General features: G+C 38.6%; 1 protein-coding gene and 1 non-coding gene across 2 annotated transcripts; both read right to left on the reverse strand.

Moving 5' to 3' along the window:
• Positions 1-1071: 1071 nt before the first annotated feature.
• On the reverse strand, positions 1072-1144 carry TRNAE-CUC (transfer RNA glutamic acid (anticodon CUC)). Its single transcript has one exon. It is a non-coding gene; the product is annotated as a tRNA-Glu (tRNA).
• Positions 1145-9654: 8510 nt separating this feature from the next.
• LOC110787404 (oleosin L) lies at positions 9655-10664 on the reverse strand. The gene has a single exon (XM_021992026.2). The coding sequence runs from the start codon at positions 10339-10341 to the stop codon at positions 9832-9834; it is 510 nt and encodes a 169-aa protein (XP_021847718.2). The 5' UTR covers positions 10342-10664; the 3' UTR covers positions 9655-9831.
• Between the last annotated feature and the right edge of the window lie 2889 nt (positions 10665-13553).

Genomic DNA, 13553 nt, shown 5'->3' on the forward strand with positions numbered 1-13553 from the left:
AATATATTATGAATGACAATTAAATCTAAAACGAAAAAAATCTGATCAAAACTCAAAAAAATTGATTGAACTCGAGAAGTTATATATATCTAACACGAAAATACCTAATCTAACCAGAAAAACCCGATCCAATATGAAATGATCTGATATGAACTTATCTGATGTTGATTTGATCTGGTATTAATCCCAAGACCTGGCCCAATCTGACTATTAAAAATTGAATTAAACCCGAAACCCAAATGGATAAGATCCATATCCAAGCCGACCTGAATTCAAGTTACCCGGTCGAAAACCTGATCCAAACGATTCATTTGTTAGGTATAATAATAGGTCACCTCAAGGACCATTTAAGTATTTAACTGGTTGTATCATACTCCATACATAAATCTTATTTCAAGTTCGGTACTTAAAACGTGTTTTATAAACTTTTCTATAAGGCGGTCTTACACAAAAGACCGCCTTAGTGTAATATAAGTTAAGCAATGGAACCAATTAGTTAAGCACTTGAACTTATTAGTTAAACATTGAAACCGATTAGTTAAGCAAGGGAATTAATTAGTTAAGCAATTGAATCAATTAATTAAGCAATGTAACCAATTAGTTAAGAAATGGAACCAATTAGTTAAGCAACCAAAGTGATCTTTCCGGTAAGGCGGTCTTACACAAAAGTTGCCATTTAAAGTTAGGAGATTTTGTTTATCTTAAACTTATTTTGTCTAACGCGTGTGAAATTACACATATTTTATTAGTGAAATTACACATGTTTAATTAAGTTGTACACTTGTACTACGTAAGTCTTATGGTTGCAAATGAAGAGTTGCTCTCTCAACCCTTCATAGAAGGTGCCAAGGTGGGGGTGAGTAAACAATGATGCATTTAGTTAGAACATTTAGCGTTTTGATTTTGGTGAGCTGGAGTCGTGTATAATCTCTTCATTTGGTTAATATTAACAAAAAAAAAAAAATTGCCAAAAAATAAATAAATTACAAAATAAAATCGTACGCGTTAACAAAATACTATACTCCAGTCAATATTGTATGCAAAATACACATCAAAAGAAAAGCAAAAACATTCCGTTGCCGGGACTTGAACCCGGGTCTCTCGGGTGAGAGCCGAGTATCCTGACCAACTAGACTACAACGGATTTGTTGGTTTAGCTAATTTTTTTTTATAAATACATAATGTAAACAGAAGTTAGGAACTTAAAACTGTTGGTAAAGCTAGTTAAAAAACATCTGTATAAGTTTTCTTTTTGGAATAATTACTTTTAATAATCCAACCTTTAAGCGATTTTTCAAAATTAATCCAACCTTTCGATTATTATTTAATAATCCAACATTTATACCCCATCTACTTTAGATGCACCCCTTTGACTTGGAACCGCCTTAAACGGTCATCCTTCACCAACTAATTTCAACAACCTACGTCTTCTTCATTTCATTCAATTTTCAACATTTTCATTGACGGCCCAATTCATTCTACAAGGTGGAATGAAATTGTTGATACTATATTGCACATTGAACATCCAGCTCAGTGTAAACTTATTAGGGGTAGTAGAAATAGGGTGTTTGGATTGGGGATATTTGCTTGTGTTTTTCTAGTAAATTTCAATGGAAGTAGTATTAGGATAAATGGGTTTTCTAGAAAAGTGACGATATTATGTGAATGGGGAATTTAATTTAGTGATGAGATTGATGATGATGATGAAGGCCGGTATTCTTTCTATTTTAATTGCTTTTTTTTAGAAGAGTCACCTGAAACCGCCCCATATGCCTCCTCCCAAAAACATAAAACATTGAAGACCATTTTGGCGGATCAGATTAGTGACAATTGAGTACAAATCATACGCTTAAAATTGGCAATCTCAAGTACCACCAACTTTAGGGTCACCCCACCACTCCGCCACCGCCGTTAACACCAATCCCAATTTACAGATTATAACAACGGATTTACAGGACTGTTGGCGGGTGAGATTGGAGGAGAACTAAGTAGATTTCAGCTCAAAAATTTGATCGATTGATTTATTTGAGATTATGTTTAAGATTATAACAACAGATTTTTTTTAAAGAGGGTATAGTTTTAATTTTTTGATGGCTGGATCTTTATTCAAAGATGAAGGCCAAAATTATAAGGAAAATTTGGCAGGTGTAAAAGGGTGGGTTTCGTGGTGGAGAAGAGGGGTTTGGAGGAGAGAGAGTGAGAGCGATAGTGGGTTAGGGAGGGATGAGGGCGACGGTGGTGGTGAGTAGGTGAGGTGAAGGAAGGTGGTGGAAAGATGGAGGAAGGTCGTGATTTGTAGTGGTATTGGTTGAGAGAGATAGTGGGGATGAGGGCTAAGTTTTTCATTAGTTCAGAGAACTAATTTACAAAGGCAGGAATGAAGGAGGACGAACAAGGAAGGAAGAAGGTTGCATCTTCTAACGTGTAGAAATAGCCCCAAAAAAAATGCTAGAGAGAGAGCGAGAGAGCGAGAGAGAGAGAGAGCCCCCTCCACAGCCACCGGATCCCGCCAAGGAAGCACAGGTTCAGCTAGCACACTACTCAACCACCATCAACCTCCATCCCCACCCTGACCAAACCCAACCCCAAAACCAATCCCAATCCCAAACCCACAAACCAACCTATGCAGAAATGCTACAAAACAAAAACCAGCAGCACACCCATCCGGCTACCAACCTCAACCAACTAATGAACATTGTCTCCACCACCCCTCCACCCAACTATGATGAGAGCACAGAAGCATTCATCAGCTTAAACCAGGAAGATGCGTCAACAATCTCGGAGAAATGGGTAAGCTCCCTCATTGTGAAGGCAATAGGGAAGTCATTCTCAATTGATTATTTGAAGTCATCCCTTCAAAGAATCTGGAAAATCACCCCACCCCTGCAATTCATAGCACTAGGGAAAGGGTTTTACAATGTCACCATACCCTCGGAGGAGGCAAGAGAAGGTATACTCTCGAAGGGACCGTGGTTTGTTGCAGGCCATATGCTCCTTGTCCAACCTTGGACACCAGGCTTTAAACCATCGGAAGCGATTATTTCAAAAGCCCCAGTTTGGGTCTCGCTACCGGAATTACCAATAGAATTCCACACCAAACCAATCCTGCACCGAATTGCGAATGAAATCGGGGCCTTCATCAAAACAGACATGAATGCAATTGAGCAAAACAGGGTAAGGTTTGCCAGAATTCAGATTTTGCTGGACTTGGCAAAACAGAGGAAGGAAGCCGTATGGTTAGGAGCGTTCAAACAAACCATACAGTATGAAGACACACCTAAATTTTGCCACCAATGCAGCTCCATTGGCCATGGAGAAGAAAGGTGCCCCCAGAAAAGAACAATCATGGAGATAACCAAGAACGGCGGGAGTACAGGGGATGCCGATGAGGACAAAATTTTAGGGCAAGACGTGTCACAAGCAGAAAGGGTTGATAGAGAGGAAGAAGGGGAAGGCCCTTGGATCCATGTTTCAAAAAAGGCGACAGCGGGAAGTAAGAGAGGTGAAAGGCAAAAGGCTCCAAGAAACAAGAAAGCTGAGCAGAAGATTGCTGCAGAAGGCAATGTTGGAGGAAAAGGAGGGAAAAGACAAAACCACAACGGACAAAAGAAAAAACCAAATGCTCCAACAGGGAGGTACACAATTTTAGTCCAAAATGTTACTAACAAACTGTCAGCCCAGTTGAGGAAGAAGGATCTCACCAAAGCCCAAATCAAAAAGCCCAGTTGTGAAATGGACCCAAACACCACTGAAAATCAAAAAACCCAAACGGCTAGCATTAATACCTCAACTCCCAATACCAACCCACCGCCACCTAAACCAATCAAAAGCCACCCCTCAAAGACAATCCAAACCGTCCATCTATCCCCCCCTCCCCAGCAAACCACAGCCGCTCGATCGCAACTTTTCACCTTCTCCTCAACAGTAAAACCTAATGAGGTAAATGCCCCCAAACCCATCAACCCCACTATCTCCCCTACCAGAAACACAACTCCTCCCGCTGAAAAAAAAAACCACTCAGAACACCCTCAACCCAGCAAGAATGTCGAGCGATTTGGACACGGAAATGTTCGATCTTGGAAGCGAGTCGGAGGAGGAAAAAGACTCCACCAAGCCACCACCATACATCCACAGTTACTTCAAGCGCCGAACCACACCAAACCCCAAATTCCTTCTTCCCTTCCAGCCTCTCCCACTGGAGTACCCATTTCCAATCATCGAACCCACCATAGATCTTTCTCTAACCCACTATGTCTGCAAGGAACCACCGATCCCGACTTTCCCGGAATTCCATTTCAACAACATGAGGTTCACCCTCAAACTCTCATCACAATGGATAGATGTCAGCCCTTCGGCGATACGTCAATTCATGCTGGAACCACACTGGCTAGATTTCCCATACCAGGATATGGAAATGTCGCAAAAAAAAGGAGGTATGATGATACCTGTCCATCTGCCGGATCTCAAAACAATCAAAGCCCTTTCCCCTGTTTTGGAGAAATTTCTGCGATGGTGGATGCTAAGCAAGGAAGCACAGAAGGGGCAGTTCATAGTACCACCAGAGCTGGAATTTATGTGCGACCCAATCCCAGTGCTACCTCAAGTCAGGAGGACCTGGCCGTTGTCAGCAAGGAACCCGATCAAGGGAACCTTTGGGGAGACAACAAATGCACTCATGGTACTTGCGACAACGGAGAAGTTCAACCAAGTGGAAATCAAAGTGATAATAGTGAAGGAGGTGGAAGAAGGGGACTGCGAGATGGAACTGGAATTCATGGCAAGGAAGGAGACCCTATGGAGCAGGAGGAACAACGAGTTCATACACAAGATAGATCCTCTGACCAACAGGAAGTTCAAGGAGTTCTCCAAAACTCGAAAAACACCTGATCCCATGATAATAGTTGCTTGGAACTGCAGAGGAATTGCCCGCCGGGGATTCCAATCCAATATCCGCCACCTCTTTAAAGAGCACCTTCCCCAAATCCTAATACTAACCGAAACCAAAACCAGCCCCAAAAACACTGCAAGAATCATGAAGAAAACTCCCTTTGAAAAGTATGTGCTAGCTGAACCCTATGGCCTCGCTGGTGGGATCATAGTTATGTGGAACCCTGACTTCATCAACTTTCAGATGATTGGAAGGGACCTGCATACTATTCATGGTATTGTGGAGGTAAACACTTCCCCCCCTTTTAGTTTTTGCTTATCTGCTGTGTATGCTAGTACCAAGTACAAAAGTAGATTAGAAACTTGGCATGACCTAATAGACATGTCTAAACTAATAACAGTTCCTTGGGTAGTAATGGGAGATTTTAATGAAGTCACTTGTCAATCAGAGAAACTGGGGGGCAATTTGATCAAACAACATAGGGCAGATAGATATTCTGATGCCATGAATGAATGTGGGCTAGTTGATGCTGGCTGTGTGGGTAGCAGGTTTACCTGGTTTAATAAACAGAAAGATAAACCCATTTACCAAAGACTTGATAGGGCTTGGGTAAATATGCACTGGCTTAATCTGTTTCCTAACTCTACTGTAATTACATTGCCTAGAGAAGCTTCTGACCATAATCCAATTAAGCTAATAACGGAAAATATTGGTTTGCAAAATCATGGTCACCAAAATGTTTTCAAAATGGAACCTTTATGGTATGCTGAACCAGGTTTCTCAACCATGGTGGATGAAAACCTAAATGTTGATAATTCTGACTTGGTTAGGAAACTCAATAATATCTCCAAAACCATGTCTTCTTGGGTTAAGGACAATATAGGAAATATTTTCAAAAAAAGGAAAGTCTTGTGTGCTAGAATCATGGGTATCCAACGAGCTCTAGAACACAAGCCAACCAATAAGCACCTCTTGGACTTAAATGAGGACCTCTCTAATGAGCTAGGTCTCATTTATGAGCAAGAGGAAGCCTTCTGGATGGCTAGGGCTAGAACTAGTTGGATTGAAAATGGGGACAAAAACACTAGCTATTTCCAGAAGTCTGTCATCATAAGAAGAAGAAGGAATAAAATCACTAGCCTTAGGTCAGAAGTGGGTCAGGATATCCAAGGGAAAGATCTAGTGCCCCATATTGCCAGCTACTTTTCCACCCTCTTCACCTCTGAACAGACCATTCCCCCCTGTGAAAACCACCACTACTCCAATGAAATCAGTATTGACCATGCCACCAATATTGAAGAAGTTGGGAGAGCTGTGTTTGACCTAGGTCCCCTTAAGGCCCCAGGTATAGATGGCCTTCATGCCCACTTCTACCAACAACACTGGGGTGTTTTGTGGAAAGACCTATATAAGTATGTGGATAATGTACTGCAGACCAAAACCTTTCCCCAGTCCATCAATGATACCACTATCTGCATTATACCCAAGACTGCCCTACCAGAGTCCATAAAGCAATTTAGGCCCATAAGCCTGTGTAATGCCAGCTATAAAATAGTGTCAAAAATATTAGTCAACAGGATCAGACCTCTTTTGAAGGACATCATCTCCCCAAATCAGAATAGTTTCCTTCCTGGAAGGGGCTGTGAAGTTAATTACATTGCAGCTTCTGAAATCTTACACTCCATGAAAATCAAAAAAGGGAAGTTTGGGTGGTTTGCTCTTAAGATAGATCTTGAAAAAGCTTATGATAGGCTGGAGTGGAACTTCATTAGGTTCTGTTTAGCAAGGAAAGGCTTTGATAAAAATTCCACAGACCTCATTCTTAATTGCATTGCCTCTCCTGCAACATCTATCATTGTAAATGGAAAGCCCTCCCCCTCCTTTAAAACCACTAGAGGAATCAGACAAGGAGACCCAATATCCCCATATGTTTTCATTATTTGCATGGAGTACTTAGCTGATATGATTAGTGAGGCTGCCTCTAAGGAAAACTGGAAACCCTTCTACTTGAAGAGAAATGGCATCCCCATCACCCATTTGATGTTTGCAGATGATCTGCTTCTGTTTGGAGATACTTCTGCCAAAACTCTCAGTGGCATGAAGGAGGTCCTTAGGAACTTCTGGGACTGCTCTGGCCAAAAAATGAATAACTCTAAGAGCAAGATCTATTTTTCCAAACACACCCCCCAAAACCAAAAAGATCTGTTCTGTAACACTCTAGAGGTACAACCAAGCCCTGACTTAGGAACATACCTAGGGTTCCCCTTGACAGACAAAAGGCCAACCAAGAACCAAACTTTAGACATTTGCAGGAAAATTAAGAGCAAACTGGCCTCCTGGAAGGCTAAATGCCTCAGCAAAGCTGGTAGGTTAGTACTTATAAAGTCCACCTTGACCACCATAGCAAATTACTCTATGCAAATTCTGTACTTACCAAAGAAAACCCTCCAGACTATTGACCAAGCTTGTGCTAATTTCCTATGGGATTCAGAACCCCAGAAAAAGAAAACCCACCTTGTAGCTTGGCTCAAGGCCTGTGGACCATTGGAAGTAGGAGGGCTTAGTGTTAGATCAGCTGTAATGATGAATAAAGTGCTAATGACTAAACTCTGCTGGAAATTTAACACAGGGGAAAACCTAGCCAGTAGCCTAATCAAGGAAAAGTATGTTGATAATAGACCCTACCCTGCCCCTTTCTCAAAAGGGTCTCATATTTGGCAAAATGTTGGAAAGGGGTGGAACATGTACAAGGACCTTACTGCTTGGTGTATAGGGGATGGAACCCAGATCAACCTTTGGCTAGATAATTGGACAGGAAAAGGTTCACTTAGATCTTTAATACAAGGACCCCTAACCAGAGATGAATTTGCACACACTGTTAGTGACATTAGGAGGGATGGCCATTGGAACTTAAGCTGCATTTCCTTCACCCTACCCACTGACTTAATCCAATGGATTCAAGCCATTCCCATCCCTCAGTTTGGTGAGGATGCCCCCTTCTGCTCTCTATCAAAAGGGCTCCACTTTGACTCAAAAACAGCTTACAACACCATTTGGAACACCCACTTCCCTGACACAGACTCAAGTGATAAATGGAGTTGCATTTGGAAAGCTAGATGCCCACCTAAACTGAAAATATTCCTTTGGCTTATTCTTTGGGGAAGACTCCCAACTGCATCCCACCTATCCAGTAGACAGATTATCCCTAATGGAAATTGCCAGTTTTGTCCTAATACCCAGGAAGACATGGTACACTTGTTTTTAAACTGCCCCAGAGCTACTGAATTTTGGAGTAATATTGAGTTTCAACCCAAGTATAACCATCTCCACTCTGATGTTGAAAATTGGTTCCTAGATAACTTGAATGATACTGGGCTATCCCAGGTTTTGAACACTACAAACCAAACAGTTTTCATCTTTTGCCTTTGGAGAATATGGAATAGAAGGAACTTATGGATTTTTCAAAAAGAAAACAAAAATATTCAGTCTTGGTGTCACCAAACTCTATGGTTAGCAAAAGAGCATGGAAATATAGAGAGTAAAGGAACACAACAGATTAAGCCAGTGCATTTGGACCCCCCTAGTCCCTCAAATTACTTTGTTAAATGCGATGCATCTTTCTGTTCCTCCACTCTCCTTGCCTCCTATGCAGCAATTTGCAGGAATGAAGATCACACATTCATGGCTGGAATAGCTGGAACCTTCACCAGTACCTCAGCTGCTGCTGCAGAAACTCAATCTATCCTTATAGCTAGCTCATGGGTCATCATCAAAGCATGGCAGAATGTGACTATATTTACAGATTGCAAATCAGCAGCAGAACACCTAAACAATGACAACCCTCCAATTTCTTGGCTGTCTAACCTATATGCTAAATGCAGGGAGTTGCAAAGAACCCACGGGAGCCTCTGGGTGAAATTCAGAAGAAGGGAGCACATCATGGAAGCAGACTACGTGGCAAGGAAGGCCAAGGACAGGCTGAGTCTGTTGGATCAAGGCAGTGATTTAGAACCCCCCCCCAGTTTAACTACTGATATCTCATCAAACAATGACACTAATTTTTTGGGAGCATGTTTGCTTCAAAGTAATTGGGCGATATGTGCCTGTATTTTGACCTCCACACGGAGTGGAGTTAGCTGAAAACTTATTATGTATGTGCACTCTAATATTTAAGTAATCAAGTAACTCATTTTCACCAAAAAAAAAAACAAGGAAGGAAGAGAAAAAAAAACATATTTTTAAAAAATAAAATTATAGCCAATTGTTGTATAACACGTGTGCATGTTACCTGTTGTATGGGTTGATGACTGGTTGGGTGTAACGAAAGTTAATGGGATATAAAGGTTAGATTATTAAATAATAATCGAAAGGTTGGATTAATTTTGGAAAATCGCTTAAAGGTTGGATTATTAAAAGTAATTATTCCTTTCTTTTTTGGGTTTTACTGACAAGAATTTCTGTACAGTAGATTAGGGAGGGAGTATATAATTCCTCTTCACTCCCAATGATTTTTTCCAAAATGAGCCACCACTATATATACCAATACGGCAATACCAATACGGCAATACCAACTTCTTCTTTTTTTTTTTTTTTTGTTTCTTTGTTTTTTTTTTTTTTTTTTTTTTTTTTTTTCTGGTTTTATAGTTATCATTCAAGCACAACTGCACAAGTATTGTGAATCGAGACACGAACGGTGAGGTAGAACTGTAGAAGATTCAACCCCAGAATATTATGAGCACCGTACAATATTCAAGAACACGCATGCATTTGATCCATTTATAAAATGCACTTAATTATATCCTTTCATGTTCATTCACATTTCATGACATACAGTTTTGCACTCCCACCCAAATTAAAAAAAACAACACAAAAATCAAAACAACACAAAAAGAAATTAAAAGGTCGGTGCAAAGATAAAACCCTGCAAAACAAACACTAATTAATTAAGTTCGCGATTGAGTAGTAGTGCGATGAGTATCTGGATCGGTAGTAGTAGTCGTCGTCGTCGTCGTAATAGCCTCTTGTGCCTTATTCTGCACATACTGTAAATTATCTTTAGCCTTTTCCTTAACCTCCCAAGCCGCGTTAGCAATCGCATTACGCGCTTGATCCAGCTGATCGGCTCCCACCGGGTGTTTTCCGGTGGTATACTGATAGATCCACGACAACGCCGACAGGGCCGCAACCCCGCAACCGCCGGAAAACACGAAACCGCTAGCAATAAGGAAGACGGTGATGATCGCCGGTATGAGTATAGGACTAAAGAGGACTAGGATTGGAGTGGCGATAACGAGGGATATGACGGTGGCGGTTAAGGTGAGGCCTGAGAGGACTAAGAGGACGGTACCGACGGTGGAGGCGGTTAAGAATTTGACGGCTTGGCGGGTGGTTGGGCTTATAGGGTGGCGTTTGTGTTGCATTTGTTGTTCATAGGATGACATGTTGGTTTGCATTGTTGATCAATGTATAATGTAATTAATGGTTTAATTTTTTTAATTTTTGGTGAGAGTGGAGACGAAGAAGAACAAGAAGAAGAAGAAGAAGGATATATTGTAAAGAGAGGGGTGTACGTGGAAGAGGGTTAAAAGATGGGAAGAGGTGAGTATGTTTGGTAAGGAATGGCAAGTGTTTGTTTGCATGTATGGAAATTTGTGGTTGTTTGACATGTGGAGAACTTGGTTTCTTTAGTGTTGGCTATGAGAAAAATTGTGTTTTGATATGGTTATCCAGAAGTCAATTGCATATAGATTATTTTGTATTTGTAATTATAACAACAATTTCAATGGTTATGATTTATGAGTGGAGACTTGTTTGAAAAAAGTCTCAAGCTATTATTACTTTAACCATTGTAATTTTGATAAATTTAGTTTGGCCAACTAAGCTTTGATAAAACTGTTCAATTATAGGGTGGGTTATAATTAAAGTGAAACATGCACATAAAATAGTAAGTTAATTTGGTAAATTAGCTTGTTATTGAGTTATAAATTACATAGAAAGTAAATTAGCATGACAAGCTAATAATTTGACAATTAGCTTGCCTATAGTTGTTCTAAGTAATTATATCATACTCCCCATGTCCCTTAATGCTCGGCCCACTTTTCTAATTATAAAGTCGTCCCTCAATACTCGCTCTATTTCTATAAATGATATATTTTTACTAATATTATATCAATTTTCTCACTTAACAATGGACCCACGTATATTCTTAATTCCTAAAAAAACATTAAAAATATTCAAGATATTGTCCCGATCCCTAAGAAAAAAATAGTAAATTTTCTTATTTTATATAGTTAGATAAGTAAGTGTACAGTCTTGAGAAAAGACTACCTAATTTTTATTGTATCTTTCTTCCTCAAACAAAAATTAACGAGCTCACGAGCTCACGAGCAACCGTATAAATCTATTTACATAACATTCACGTCATGCAATATAATCTCTTTACCAAGAAAATAGGTAATACAACGAAGTACTATTTATAGTATAACGTATATAAAAATATTCTTTAATAAGATTTGGACTCGAGGATTATAACATGTAAATTTGAGATTGAAGAGCTCATTTAAAAAATCACAAATATTGGGTATTTTTGGAAGGGCGTTGTTGAATTGAAAGCGTGTTGTAAAGAGGTGGTGGTAGAAAGAGAGTAAAAAGTTAGTTGAAGAGCTATGACCAATGTACGTGCTCTAATAAGGTTTGGATATGAGGCTTACAAATAAATCATGGACTGTTATCATTATCACAAATTCTTACTTATAATGGGTGTACAATAAATATTGTATATCAGAGTAAAAGTTGACTAAAAATGCTTAAAAGTTACATTTATATATGTAAAAGTTATCTATTTTTTAATGATAAATTCTTTCATTTGAATAAAAATTATTTCTTCAAAATCACTAATAATGTATAAATTAATCATTTAACCCTTTAAAATGTTTATCTATCAACTTTTTAATTTTATAATATAAAAGTTACAGAAAAATAGGTTAAAGTTACAAAAAACTGCATAAAAGTTATCTTGGTGTACAATAAATTTATTGTACACCTTGTGCGCGCAAGACCTTTTGTATCATTATTCCACACAAATATATATATAGATTGATACATCCATGTGTATATTTTATACTAAAATTTTACATATTACTCAACATAATATGATATTCAAATGAATCATTATCTGAGCCCAATAACATAAATTAAACCCTATGAAAAGATTTTAGTATCAAAGAGGCCAAGAGGGTCACTAGGCCCTTTCACACTTTTGGTCATAAGAACAAGTACATGCATGAAGAAATTAATAGTGTCGGTTGTATGCATAAAGTACAACCAATTGTATATGTAGAAATTGCATGCCCACACTAACGATGATGCTATAAAACAATTGTTGGTCTCTCTTTAAAGTAGTCGAATCCTGGATCTGCAATTGTAAAATTACCAGGAGGGTAACAACCAAGCAAATTGACTACCTAGCTAATAAAGGTATTGTGTTTGTTCAACACTCAAATAAGCTCAATTAGAGGTGACAAAAAATTAGAATAATGGTCGGGCCGGGCTTTACTACAAAACTTAAGCTCAAATCCGCATATTTTTGCAGAGTCGGATAATTGGAGATTGACCTAGCTAGAATCAATATCCTCCAATTTGAGCATCGGTTAAATAATTAAAGAACTTTAAAAGATTTACGCATTGAAAGAGAACTTGTAACGATTCAGAGGGAGGTTTAATAAAAAAAAAAGGGTTATGTTACAAATTGTAACTAGTTAATATAATAATTTAAATAAATTGCACAATTTTAAATGAAACAAACTCCTAGAAAGATGAAAAAAAGAACGAGAGATGTATAACGATTTTCCCACTTTATTGCACAAGATACCGCATTATCCACCTCGTTTAACTCTTGTCACAACCACACACATCATCTCCCTTATCCAACTATATTAGGGTTGTGAACCGTACTGAAATTAGTTAGACCAAAGCCGTTACATTTTCAGTTGACCGAGGGCAGGACTAGACATGTTAGTCTAAAGCGGAATTTCCCCTCCAATAGCTGCAAATTGATCTCTTCCTCCAACCTCCCAATTCTACCCCTTCATATATATATATATCTTCTTTTAAACACAAGAACAAAAAACTCTTTATGTGAAGAAAAATGGTGCAATCTATACATCTATACATAGTCGATCTATACCTAGTCTATACCTAGTATTTAAAAACTGAAACCATGTGTGACAATGTGACATGTGTCTTAACCTCATCAATCTCTCCTTTTTCTCTCTTTCTTTTAATATAATTAGAAAAAAGAAAACTAAAAAAAGATCAATATCAATGTATACATGTATTAAAGAGGGAAAATCCAAAAGACTTCCTCTGGAAAAAAAAAGAAAAAAAAGACACTCATATACATAAATAATCATAACTCGGTGAGCTAACTCAAATTTGTTATTAATATTCCATAACAATAACAATAAACATTAGTTCTTATGAGTTAATAGTCTTTTCAAATTCTTAACCATAAAGAATGCATAAGAAACTAAACATCTTCTCAAAATAAGTCATCAACCTTCATCCTCCATGCACTCCTTATAGATGCATTGACTAACAAGCATTTTCGTTATACCACTTATTCAGCCAACTCTATATCATTCATTCATTTTCACAGGTAATGTAC

This window comes from Spinacia oleracea, chromosome 1, assembly GCF_020520425.1.
Source record: "Spinacia oleracea cultivar Varoflay chromosome 1, BTI_SOV_V1, whole genome shotgun sequence".
NCBI lineage: Eukaryota > Viridiplantae > Streptophyta > Magnoliopsida > Caryophyllales > Amaranthaceae > Spinacia > Spinacia oleracea.

Bases quoted from the DNA above. Each gene is read 5' to 3' on its own strand.
- LOC110787404 (XM_021992026.2), bottom strand. From the start codon at position 10,341: ATGCAAACCAACATGTCATCCTATGAACAACAAATGCAACACAAACGC.